The 13,906-nt window shown below is 38.3% G+C and overlaps 1 protein-coding gene across 5 annotated transcripts in view; it reads right to left on the bottom strand.

The window, feature by feature from the left end:
• Positions 1-13,906, bottom strand: part of LOC113136086 (receptor-type tyrosine-protein phosphatase delta) — a 312,879-nt gene that overhangs the window by 35,028 nt on the left and 263,945 nt on the right. For 3 of the 5 annotated variants that reach the window (XM_026316545.1, XM_026316554.1, XM_026316560.1), the window contains exons 13-16: positions 10,365-10,553; positions 6,323-6,433; positions 1,863-2,132; positions 81-662 (exon numbers count right to left, since the gene is read on the bottom strand). In XM_026316545.1, the coding sequence (XP_026172330.1) occupies positions 81-662; positions 1,863-2,132; positions 6,323-6,433; positions 10,365-10,553 (1,152 nt within the window). Of the gene's footprint in view, positions 1-80; positions 663-1,862; positions 2,133-6,322; positions 6,434-9,212; positions 9,222-10,364; positions 10,554-13,906 lie in introns of all 5 variants that reach the window. The other 2 variants (XM_026316526.1, XM_026316536.1) reach the window with 1 other exon arrangement.

Below are 13,906 nucleotides of genomic sequence, written 5' to 3'. Positions count from 1 at the left end.
TTATAAACATTGCTGAATTTGATCAGTTTGTGTTTAGATTAAGTGTTGCTTTGGTACTTTTATAACAAAAATAAGCTCACCTCCAGTCTTAGCAATGATTTGAAGATCTGGAGAAAGAGGTCCGTCACCTACTGAGGTATAGGCCAGAACCCTGATGTAGTAGGTCTTATTGGGGATGAGGCCCTGGATGGTGACAAAGTTAGATCCCCGAACAATCTGCTTTTCCCAGAGGTTAACGTGCTGGGTAGAATCCATGGTGTAGTAGACTCTGTAGCCCATGATCTGCCCATTAGCTTCCTCTGGTTCATCCCAGTGGATGACAGCTGTGGTGGTGCTTAGCATGTGACCTCTGACCTGCCTTGGTGCGGTGCTAGGTGCCTGCTCAGCTGTTTTTGCCTCAATGCTCTCACTGGGTGGCCCTCGCCCGATGTTGTTCACTGCAACCACCCGAAACTCATAGTCCGAGTAGGGGCTGAGACCCCCCACACTGTAACGAGTGGTGGCGACGCCATCAATCTCTTTGTACAAGTCCTCAGAGTACTTGGACTTGTGTTGGATGATGTAGTAGGACACAGGTTCGGGATTGCCGGAGTCCCAAGTCAATGTTATGCTGGTGGCTGTGCGCTCTGTCACTACAGGAAGGCCGGGAGCCTTTGGCAATGCTGTGAAGAAAGTTATTACATAAATATGAATAAAAATGCACACTATATAACAGACATTACAAAGTTAAAGCTCTGTATTTGGTATAGTATACGATTTTGTTTATGCCATAGACCACAAAGACTTTGTTTGAATTAGTTGATGGTTGAATTATAGTGATTAAATTAATTTACCAGACCATTGCACTTGATAGTGAGGATCGTATAGAGTCATATTTTGTGTGCTTTCTCTTAGGTGGGTGGATAGTCTAATATTATTTCACCGTTGTAGGTTACAGTCTTTATAACAAATTTGCATATGAACTAACGTGTGAGATTAAAGGCCTGGCATGCAGCTGGTAACACGGTTGTCATTTATCTCAAGTTTTCCAATATCTATCACTTTAATAATTTAAGAGAGAAATTTATTAGTTTAATTCCCCATACTGTGGTGCATGGCAGAAGACATCAGGGCAAATGTCTTTATATGGCATCCCAAGTATGCTTCCGGGGGAGCTTGCTGCCACACTGTTTTATTGTGACTAATATCTCTATGTTATGTCTAGGAAAAACAATGCTGAATGTGTGTGTGTGTGTGTGTGTGTGTGTGTGTGTGTGTGTGTGTGTGTGTGTATATGTGGGTTTGTCCCCTGTGTGCATGTGAACACGGCGGCACCAATCTGGGATAGCTTTCTGGTACGCTGCAGTGTAGATATGATTACACTCAGATAAGTACCGTGCCTACAGAGGACACCAAACAATACCCACTACATTTCACACCCTCCTCACACCCCCTCCCCAGGCTAAAAGACATGGTGAGCTTTTGACTGTGTTGCTCTCCAGCTGAGAGATAAACACATCACTATATTCTCAATGTGGCATCCAGTGCACTCAGGCTGGTGCCAGTGCTTGTCTAAACCTTTACAGACCCTTCTAGAGATGACTTATTGTGGCACTGAGTGGTAAATAACTTTCTTTAAAAGCACTGCCACTTGTCAGGGATTCACTCCCCACATATCCTTAAAGTGAAAGCATATATATTTTAATCACATGCAGAATTTAAACTTTTTTTTTTTTTTTTTTTAAAGTGCTGCCACATACAGATAAACTATAATCACCACCACCAGCTTTGGTGTTTGTATTGTAGTAGAATAGTGCAGAATTTTCAGCCTGCAGTAAATCAGAATAAAAAAAAAAAAAACTAAAAAAAAACAGCAGCTTTACCTTTGACTGTTATTTGTGCTACAGCTTCTATCACCCCCAGAGTTGACATGGCCACACAGGTGTAGTTGGCCGACTGCCGTACGTCTGTAAGCTCCAAGACGTTCCGTCCAATCGGCATGTCGTCCTCTGGTGTGAGGTCTTCAGCACCCAGCATCCATTTGACATATGGCATAGGAGAGCCCACTGCCACACATGTGATATTGACACTGCCTCCTGGCATGATCTCATTGTCTGTAGGTGGAATGGAGAATCGTGGTGGCACCCGGCGCACTGGAAATGACAAATCATAGTGTGAAAAAAAAATGGAAAATTGAATATATTTAGATTAAAAAAAAAAACAAAACAAAAAAAAAGTGCTGTATCTTTCTCAAGTGTTGCCAAAAGAAAACAGACTTAACGTTTATGTGTTATAGGAACATTAGCTGAATTAACTGAAGCCGATTGATCGATGGAGGTTAAGACAACATAAACATATTTTGACACATTTGATCCAAGACTTGAGATTTCAGTGGTGAATGGGTTAACACCAACACAAACACCATGCACAAAATACTGGTTTCACCATCGGTACAATTACGGAACTACACAAAGTGCTGGACAGTCAACAGCACTCCACAGTTGTATGCAAAGAAACAACTTTCAGGCTGCGTACTTCCAGCTGATGTGAGATAATGTGCCGCGTCACATTCTCACATCACACAGACATAGATAATACTCCTGAGAAGTCTCACACGCAACAAACAGAACTGGTGTTTCTCTCTTCAGGCTCAGTCCACAGTAGAAACTAGAGCTGTCAAATGTTATGCATTCACACTGAGTGATAAACAGTTGCCTTTAAAATGCTACCCTGCCCTCTCGCTTGATGCTTTGGCTGCTTATGGAGATGCACTCATAGATAAACTATACTGCAATACTTTCTTTTTTTCAATAGTCACGCAAGATTAGGAGCCTGCTGTTCTGTGTATGAGCCTGATTTAGTGCAAACTGTGCAAACTCAGCTCAAGGAGTAAAAGTAATGTTACACAACTTTTACTCAGTGCTGATTGTCAGTCTTAAGCTTATCATTGGAGGACCAGTTATTCTGGCCTTAAAGAGTCTGTCTCACCATTATATTATGCACTTGTATAAATCAGCCCGTGTCTCTGAATGAATCAAAATCAAGAACCTTAATTAAATTATTTACAGAGAACTCGATAATTCTGAGAACAGTTTAAGATCAGGTCAATTTAGGATTTCTAGCAAAGCCGTGTGTCTTATAAAAAGGAGGAAATAAGATCTTCTAAGACAGATGGATCTGGACAAAACATCACAGATAAAAGCTTTTCAGCTACTCAAATAAACTGAATGATTCATGTAGAGCACACACAAAATAATAATGTTGCAACACATTAAAAAAACATGCAGACAACTGCTGTTAGGCCTACAAACAATCTGCTGTATAAGATTAATTGTGATTCAAAAGCCTCCACTAAAGGTTTTTTTTTTTTTTTTCTGGAATGTAACTGAATGTCATGGTTAAACAGTTTCTTAATGTGGACTTAACATATTATTTGACAGCTCTAGTAGATACATATTGCCAAAAAAAAAAAAAAAATTAAAAAATAAATGAAATAAAGCTCAACCTTCAAAGAAAATGTTAGACTTTTAAGTGAATTTCAATGTATAACATTCATAACGCACATGGACAGCTTCAAGGTCTTTGATAGGGGAGCAAGAGTCATGCATACAAGAACAATATGGGACTTTGTGAGGCAATCATGTAAAGGGGGGAGTCAGGGGGAGTAGGGCTGCACGGGCAAAGTAGGTAGTAATAGGGTCAGAAGGAAGATGCACTATTGCACTGTGTAAGCAGTTAATCTGACAGTGTTACATTGCTCTGTCCTGGAAGAAACACGTAGAGAGGAAAGCATGGGCATGTTAGGACTAATGATAAAGGAAAGGATTTTTTTTTTTTTTTTTTTATCTTGAAGTTGTACTGATAAGACTTTGTATACAAACACATATAAGAGCACATGTGGATAACTAGGACTTGGGCATAAGGGAAACTGTGGACTACCAGGTATTGTTCTAAAACAACTAAAGAGGATTGAAAGCAAAGTCAGTGTTACTACTCATGGGTTAGCTTGGATTAAATTCCTCATTCATTTTTTAGTTGTTTAGTCAACTGAATGTCACTTTTCAGAGGCGGGATACCTATATTTAATGGCCCTGACTGAGTGAGTATATGTTTGGTATATTTAACTGCAATATAGGCATGAACTTCCTGCTGCCTGCTACTAATTCACAAAGCCCATTCTGTTAAGCAGACTGTGGCTCTCCAGAGAGGAAATCTAGGGGAACTGCCTGCATTATTAAATACAACGTTTCTCTCCTTCAATATTTAATTAATATCCAATTGGCTCATGCTCCCCACAGACATAATATTATCCTGCTCATTTGCATATCATTACATTTGTCAAGTCTTGTGGTAACACTCTAAATACATCACTCTTTCATGACTTCCTGCACAGAAACATCCTCGTCAGAGGAAGTGTATAATCTCTGAGGGCAAGGTTGTTTTTATAGCTTGGCGCTTGACTTTAGTGCCAATTACAACAAAGGATAGATTTAGTTTTAACTAAATCTTTGAGAGAACATTACTGAGACAGTTGTAGTGATGCTTAAATGGCTGCATGTACAGGAGGAGTCAATGCACATATGAAGCAGAACTGAATCTATGTTCAGTAGAACAGAAATCGAGGACATTGTTCCTGTTGGATGTTGTGCGTCACAGTAGTTTTATTGACATATTTTATTTAATATTGTTGTTTCTATTTTATTTTCTTATGTTGCTGAGAAGCTCTGCTGTTAGTCATCACAGAAACCAAGCAGGAACACTGATAGGGTGAGGGCTGGGGAAACAGGGTGACTACTCAAGCATTAACAGGTGACCATGCAAAAAGACCCTCAGACAGATGCAAATAGTGTCCTTGCCACCCCACCTCAAAGATGCAGACATGCACCACCTGTTGGACAGTCAAGCATTCTGACAAAAGACCAGGGGCATTCTCAATGCATGAACACTAAATGTGCAACGAAGATTTAAATGATATCAATAGAACTAAAACAATAAAAAAAAAAAGGAACTAAATAAGAAAAAAGGCCATGATAGTGCATCTGTCTTTTTATTTGAACGGGTGTAAGATGTGGGATTTTTTTTTTTTTTTTTTTTTTTTTTTTTGTGGAAAACAAATGAAATTATTTTTGTTTGTGTTGTGTTCAAAAAGCAAAAACACACCAACCTTCTCGCAGCTCTGAGGGATGTAGGAAATTTGATGCAGAACAAAATGAAATAAGGAAAGGAGAAAAACAAGGGAAACACAGAGAGTAAAAAGGCCATATTGCCGGTGTTCAGACTTAAACAATTCGAAGGACCTTATGTCTCTAAAGTGCAGGGAGCCCCTGGTACAATATGTCACTGGCATCCAGGTTACAAAGCAAAAGTCAAAACCCAAACCTTATAAATAAAGAATATTTGCTTTTATCACAAATTCTGCCCACGTCATGTGATTAGCTGCTTATGTGGATTAAAATATTTTTATGTTATAGAGTACACTGGTTGGGACTTTCCAAAGCTAACCATAGGACTGAACAACACTGTTAAATTTGTAAGACAGTTATGAAAATATAAATAAAAGTGCATATCGGGTAAATGTATATCTGCAGTTGTAGATAATGTGTTTATTTTTAACTAATGGATTTCACATGTAAATTAAAATAGTCATATAGAAGTTAAAGTGTGAAGCGGTGACAGCATAAGTGACACTGATGCACCAAATATTTCGATTTTAAACAAGATAGCAACCATTGTGAATACAAGAGCAGTGAAAGAAAACCATTGTTGCTTATTCCACTTGCACTAGATATGTGCCAAAATCCCCAGGATCCATTTTGTTTTTTACTATTTTACTTATTTATACTAAGTTAATTTTTAAGTAAAAGAATGAAATGTCTGCTGCTTTAGACCAGTTTAAACATGTTTTATAATTTAGTTGTCCGTATAAAAAGGAATGAGATTAAAGGTGTCCTTCCAATGTTGATCAATAGGGAGAGAAAAAAAAAAAGGTCAGAAGAGGATCTGTTCACTGCTGGGGAAAGATTTGGGACTGATGGAGGAAGGCCATCCACCTCCGTCAGTCAGGTTTGAAAGGCAATTAGTAGATAAACACAGCAAGCAGCCTAGTCATTGGTGTTAGACTCAGGATAATCAACACAAAGGACCAGAAACACAAAACAGAGTAGATACTTTAGGTTCAAATCAGTGCAGGTAAATTAGGTACAAGAAAACCTTAAACAAACCATACTTACAGTGGCCCCCTGTAGACTTTATTGGCTGATTCAAAGAATCCTCGTGAATTTTAAAGAGAACGTTAATGTAATGTTTGGTAGAAACATGCCAGTGTTGTTGACGTGTTTCCTACCTCTGACATACAGATTTGCTGGGGCAGAGTAGCGGGTTCCATCGTTGTTTGTTGCAACACATTCATACTTCCCCTGGTCAGACTCTTCGCTCTGCTCTATCTGGAGGGCTCCTGGTTGGGAATAGCAAACAGGGTAGTGGGGTATTTTGGTTAAAATACTTTCATTTGCATCACATTCAAAAGAAAAAATAAAAAGTAAAGAAGCTGTTGGACCTCAAGGAGGTCAACATCAGCCCTGTTCATTTCTAGTTTTGCTTTGTCCTCAGTAGTTGGACAGGTTGAAGAAAGTTGTAATTAAATAATTTCCAATCAACTGCATAAATGAAACACTAGATTCTGATATGTTTCTATAAGGTCTATATTTTAAATGTTATCCCCCATTATTATGGCAGCCTGATGCACTGGCTGAAGGAAAAATGGTCTTATTTTTCTATAAGTAAAGTATGTGTAGCTGAAAATGATAATCATTGAAGACATTACAATACAAATGTGTTCATCTTTAACAGGCTTAAAGTAAGAATAAGGGAAAGGAAAATAACACATTTTCAGCCAAATCTAATAAAAAAAAAGAAAAAAAAACCTGTTACCTTTTGATCTATAATACATTTATGTTGTTGATGATTAGTTTGTAAGGCTGATTGTAACGCTACAAGTTTTAAAATGGCACTCATCCTGGTGCCAATTAAAAAATAAAAAAGGAAGTCATAATTTCACTGGAGAATAGGGGCAAGCCTTTCAATGTATAACATGTCACTGGACCAGTTAATATGGGGATGAGTGATACTGCTTCAGGGAAACATGGATCAAACAAAAGAGGTTTACAGTATAAGAAAGCAGCATAACAAGGGAGGACAATTGAAAGAAAGAAATTTACGTATGAATTTTAGCATATTCAATCACAGATCAAGTGTAATATTCACCTAACAGAATAATTTGGGACTTCATCTATGTGAAGTTACTGTCAAAAAAATGCAGCACATACAAAAAAATTTAAAAAATGCTGCTCATATGTGTGGAAAAATTTTTATTGAAGTATTATGTAAGGCAAAACCAACACATAACCCTCTGTAACAAAAGTTTTTGACATGCAAATCTTAGCAAGAAATGTATGTCGGCACAACTTACAACCTTCTGACAACCCTTAGCTGAAAAATAAAATGCAATTGTATTAGAAGACAAAATTCAAAATATCGACCTGAGCCGGCAAGAAGGTAACCAACCACTGCTTTAGCTTATGAAAGCTACAAAAGACACCCATAAAAATCCACCAGTGGGATCAGCAGTGTGGTGTCACATGACCCAGGGAAAAATGGCTTTATGCATCAACAACTCTCCAGCTCCATATCACACGGCAAAAATGAGCCAATCAGGTCCTCGCCAGACTCTACTGTTTGCCTTCCCCAAACCCTGAAGAAAAAAATGTCAAAAAGTAAAATTGTCTCCAAACCCAAGAAAAGTAAGAAAAATAGGTGAAAGAGAAAAAAAGCACCGTAGAAACTTTATCAAAAAAGTGGTTGTTTGGGCTTTTTTGTAGAGGTACAGGAGAGGAAAGCAAATAGAAGAGATGAAAAAAAATAGTTGGCAAAGATAGAAAGAATTCTTTGGGAGAAAAAAGCAGAGGAGAGGCAATGTTGTCTTCAGCATGCCTGCGTGATTCCACAGCATCTGTGCATATTTTTAGTGCTGAACAAGAACAGCTAAGGGGGAAAAATGCTTGGTTGTTTTAGTTGGACAAAAAGAGGGACACATGATTCGCTATGGCCAAAAAGAAAACAAAAATGAACGGAAAAATATAGTTTAAAAAATAATTGTCATTGGATATGCTTATTTGAGCCAGGGCAAGCATATCACAACTGAGCTATACAGGCTCTTGAAACCAGAATACAAAGGAGTAAATAAAGCATAGACAAAAAAGATGGTATGCGAACTTAGTCAACCAAACAGGACAAATAAGAAGGAAGGTCCGTATGAACGTAATGGGATTTGGTCTTGGTAAACAGGACATAAATGGAGGTGATTCAAGTGAATGGATGGGTTGACAGCAAGAATGAATTTGTATTAATTTCATTCTGTGAACATCAGTTCAGCACTCTTACCTCTTATTGGTGTACCACCTGGGTGGATAATATGAATGCAAATAAGATTAGAAAGAAGAAGCATTAGTACGAGTAGATAGAGGCTGGGGGCTTTGGAAGAAGAATCAAATTAGATTTAACAGGGTACGTAAATAAAGGAATTAGAGGAAAGAAAAAGGAGAGAGAAAGAGAATAAGAACTTTTCTCTACTTTACTGGCAAAGAAAGACAGGGTTCATCATAGAAAAGTCATTGGTCAGAGAGAAGAACTTGTACATTGATGTACCACGGGGAGGTGCCTTTTTGGAAGTGGCAATGGCTTCTGAAGACCATCTACTGAAGGGAAAGACTTTGAGGACTTTGTGTATGAGGTTGTGAACAAACATATTTGAAAAATAAAAAATAAAAACTTTAAGATCCCTTTGCTTGACCTGAGCTGGTCACCTCCCTAAAGTTCTTGAAATGCCCATACCTATGCCCTGGTGTTAATTAACACAAAGTGAAATACGTGAGTGAGTGAGTGGTTGTTCAGTGAGTAAGTAACAAACATGTGAGGACAGGTCAATAGCCAGGTCAGTATATGACAATACAAATCTTATGTTTGGAGATTAAAATCCCTGGATAAAAGTGATACTATATCTAGAAGTGGTAGGACACTTGATACTGTGGGGTGAGGGAAGTGTGTGTGTGTGTGTGTCTCTAGTAGCCCTAAAACTAAACTATCTGTTAGTAAAATGCATGCCATGCATTTTAATAGTTGTTGGAAACATGGAAAATTAGTGGGGAGTGATGTGTGCTTTAGAGCTAAGCACTTACCAAAGGATTCTGTAGATTTAAAAATATAGAGAGAAGAAAGACAGCATAAGAATATGATTATATTTTCTTAAGTAAGTTGAGTTAACAAGGTTTCGTTAATGCTTTATCAACTCTATGTGAACCAAAGTCGCACATTGGAAATATGGGTTAATTTTACACAGTTCTGTTAAACAACTCAGCAAGGAAGTAAAGTTAACAAGATGGTTTAACAAAGGACAGCTGTGAAATCTGTGAAGACAGGTGGTCAAACATACAAGTAGTTGTGCTAATGTGTGGCTGTTAGCTGGCACATAAAGCTGCATTTTTAGGAAATAGAGCCATCTCTCTGTTTTAAGATACTGAAATCAAATTGTTGATATTCAGGCGAATGAGTATATTATGGTATATGTCAGGCAAAAAAAAAAAAAGGTGGCATTTATATGTTAAAGCAGGGGCTGTAAATCCAAAGAATCAAGGGGGAAAGGGAAAGCATCATGAAGTCTTACACACTACTGTGGCTGATTAGTGTCCAGAATCCATGTATTTTTACGCCTAAATAAAGTTTTTATCCAAAGCAAATATTTATAGAAGGGAGATTTAAACACCCCCGTAGTGAAATTTCAATAAATGCACAGTAATGATTGATTTGCTTTTCTGCATGTTTCCTTGTTTTAAAACCATATACAATCCTGAGGAGATTCCGAATGAAGCCGAATGTTGAATGTTAACTAATTAAAACAAATAAAGGAAAAAAAATGACATGGAGAGAATGTATCCAAAAATTCTGCACCAATGCAATTGAAAGGAAATCAACACGAAACAGCAAAAATAATTAATTGTAAAAAGTCACAGCAGTGAGCAATGGGGGCAGAAGTTGGGGCAAAAGCCAGCAAACACAGAGGGGGAACAATCCCAACAGCCCATGACAACACTGGAAGACAAAGGGAGACACATATACAGACAAAACACACCAGGGCACACAGAGTAGAGGACAGGAAATAGTAGAAACAATGCCATTACCTACAAAATTAAAAGCCAAATGAGAAGTTAAATTATGGGAGGAAGGAGAAGATGACAGAACAGAGGAGACATCAGGGGGAGTAGATCAGATAGAGGCAAACAGGAAAACAAACTCCCTGTTTTGAATTAAGGGGAGCAGCCGAGGAAACCTACCTGATCTGAGCTGCTTAATGCGTCCATTGTTGTTGGTGGTGTTGACGGGGAGGAAGTCTTTGAACCAGGAGATGTCTGGGTCTGGGTTGCCACTGGCAGCACAGAGCATGGTGGCAGTGCGTGTTCGCTCCACCACTTTCAGCTGTGGACCCATGTCTATTGTGGGGAAACCAGGGGGCAGCTGGTCCTCTGGAAATAGATGAGAGACATTAACAGACGAGCTAGTCCCCGGTCCTCCTCAAACCCTTTGCCAGTGAGGAGTGAGAGTAGACGCAAATGTTTAGTAAGACATTCAAGTAGGATGGAGTAGGATTTTCTTGTTCTACTGTTGATACTCTCAGTAAAGGAAACATTTCCAAAGCCCTTTAAAAGTGGTTTTACCTTAAAACATTTGGAAGCAAAAAAAGAGGACATGTCAAAGTCTTTCTTTAGTGACAGAAAAGAAGGAATGGTAGCTGTGTGCAGGAGAGGTAGAGTTGTGATCTTTGATGATGGTAGGTGGCCCTGTGTTGTATCAGCTGCCTGGTCCTGCCGGTGCTCTAACTAACCGACTGAACAACGGTGGGTTACATTTTTTCTGCTGTTTGAGATCTGAGGAAAAGATATCTCACATTGCTCTTTGCTCCAAACATGCTCCTTTGGCAAAACAAAGAAAAAAGCTAAGCCTGGAGCAGATTTGTCTGAAGCTCACAGCTCTGAACAGGAAGTGTTTTTGGCTTGCAGCTAGTGAGAGGGTGCAGAGTGGAACACTCCATACACCATAAGGCCCCCATATGCTTTTTCGCAATGTTAGCTAAGTGTTAATCTGCAAAACAAGACCCGCTTATATTGAATGCCAATGAGGTTTATGTGCACCTTTAAGTTTTCCTTTCCCTGCTGTGATATGACTAATTAGTGTCTTCTGTTGCTCCTGCAAACTGCACCTTTTTGGAAGCACTTTCTTCATTAAATTTTCATGAGGAGACATCAGTCTGGAAACAGCTTTGAGATGCCATTGCCTGCACACACGCCAATCATGGCCGCCTTCCAACAATGCTTTTGGGTATCTGGCATGAGAAACCACCTCAATGGATAAATCTCCGAAATAGACTGTATTACAAATGAGTGACTTCAGACTGAACTGCAAAACTTTCTGATGCAACTCCATGTCCCTGCCTGAACTGTTTGTTGCATGTTCTTCAGCAGCATTCTCATAAGTTTTTGAAAATTAGTTTAATTAATTCCAGTCTTAAAATAATGTATCTTATCAACACGCACAGAACATCTTTGCCAGTGCATCCATTTATACTTAATCACTGTATGTACTACGACATGGTGTATAGTATATCATGTACATTATCTTTAGCCCTTTTATTGGCCATTAACATGAGAGAACCTCAGGCTATATGCTTTTTGAAAATGTGTACATATCTGGCACTATGCTTGTCCTACACACAAAATTGATGTACTGCCCGTTATAATAACAACCACTTAGTAAATTCTCAGTAACACAGTTGAAATCATAGTTAAAATAGGGAAGTTATGCTCAAGGACAGAACCAATTCCAGGGCAAAACATGGAGAAATGGTCATTTCTGCTTGTTGTCCTTGTAAACACATTATTCTGACCACTGCTCATACTTGTCTGTGGTCACACTGTTTATGGCAGTGTATTGTATTGGATTAACTTCAGATGTAAATGTAATAGGTTACAAGAACTTCACTAGCTTTCTGATTTAAAACGGCATCCTCAGTGTGAAACAAAATTGAGAAAGCAGATAAATTATTTCTCTTTAGTGTGAATACGGTGCCTGGTTTTCTGTTTTTCATTGTAACACTTACAATCAATGCAGAGATTTAACAAGCGCTCAGATATTTACATATACAATATGTCAAACCTTTTGTGGTCAGCACATTTCGCAGAAGAAACACACTGTGATGACCTTGCATTGCATTTTATAGCAGTAACAATAACAGAAAAAAGGTTGGTTGTCAAAAAATTATACTTTATCGCACCATGCTAATATATACCAAGAAATGAACAGTCTACTGCGTAAACTGGACTTCCAAATATGCTCATTCAAATAGAGAAAAGACGAGGAGGAGGAGGGAAAGAAATTAATTTTACAAGGTAGCTTGTGTCCAGGCTCCCCTCAGCCTGTTCAAGGTCGAACAGACAATTAGTCGATTCCACAGAGCGTCAAAAAGTATACCTGATCAAACACAATAGCCAAAAGCAGGCCGAGGAGCAGGGATGCATGTTGAAAATACTAATTGGATATGACAATTCATGCGAAGTAAAAAGCAACTCCTGTCAAATTGCAACTTGTGTGAAATTGCAATGTATTCTAAAACAAAGTGCTCAAGAGCTCATAATTTAGCTGTCCTTTAAAAGCCCCAATTTGTTCAGAGTACGTAATAGCCGTGGTTATACAGCCCTAAGGAGAGGAGGAGGAGATGCAGGACAACAATTGTTTATAATTGTTAATTGTGCGGCCTTAATTATCACGATAACTTTTCCTGTAAAAGGGTTGGGCAATAAAATCACAAGCTTTATGTCTGATTTACATCAAGTACAACATGATTCAGTAACTTTGTGGAAAAAAAATATAAATAAAAAACATACAATGAGCCTTGTTCAAGTGTGCATAGGGCACTTTCACTGAACCCATCTTCCCCTTTTACACAATGTGAGAGTTACGTTATATAACCTGTAAATTCAGTGCAGGCAACTGATATGACTCAAGGCAGTGGGTTTAAAATTAATGATCTGTTACAAAGGTTTCTGGCCTTTTGAATACATTCTTGTTTAGCCCATAAATGTAATTTACAGCTGCTTTGTGCACTGGTGCTCATCTAGTATGGCCACAAAGTAATGACATCAACCATGAGGTATCTAAAAACTTTCCTTGCAACAAACAGAATAAGGAACACAAGTGCTGTGATATTTTCATGCTCCTTCCAACGCTCAGCTATACCATCATTTACTTCACAAAGTGAATTACCATTGTGATAATAAATTAAAGGAGGGAAATTGGAAACATTTGCTAGCTCGTGCCGTGATTAACAACTTGCATCAACAGAGCTGCTGTTCCTTACAAGGCCAAGAGACCAAAATGAAATCAGATTAACCACTATTTAATTTGAGCCACAACATGTTTCTTGTACGTTTTTGGAGAAGTTGGGTTATTGACAAACTGTTAAAGTAAAGTTTGACATAATTAATCAGCCAGGAGCCAAGTGGCTAGCAGTTTTTCCCCAGTGCTTTGTTTGCGGTTCTGCGAACAGTCAAGAGGTTGGTTTTGACTTGTGATTAGATAAATTATCAGCTAATTTGTTACGTCTTTAGGAACTGAGCTGCATGCATTTATAGCGCTTTGTTTTTAAATGTGTTTGCAGTGTAATATGTTTGAACATGACATTCAATACAGTGGGTATTAGTACTAGTATAATAGTACACTATATGAAAGTCAAAAGGTGATTTAAAAAAAAAAAAAGTTTTATAATTTTTCCTTACTGCTTTATTCTACCTCACAGAGAACTGCAATCTCAAGGACAGTCTAA

Source organism: Mastacembelus armatus, chromosome 18 (genome assembly GCF_900324485.2).
Source record: "Mastacembelus armatus chromosome 18, fMasArm1.2, whole genome shotgun sequence".
In the NCBI taxonomy this organism is placed as follows: domain Eukaryota; kingdom Metazoa; phylum Chordata; class Actinopteri; order Synbranchiformes; family Mastacembelidae; genus Mastacembelus; species Mastacembelus armatus.
This window is presented reverse-complemented; position numbering and strand designations above follow the sequence as displayed.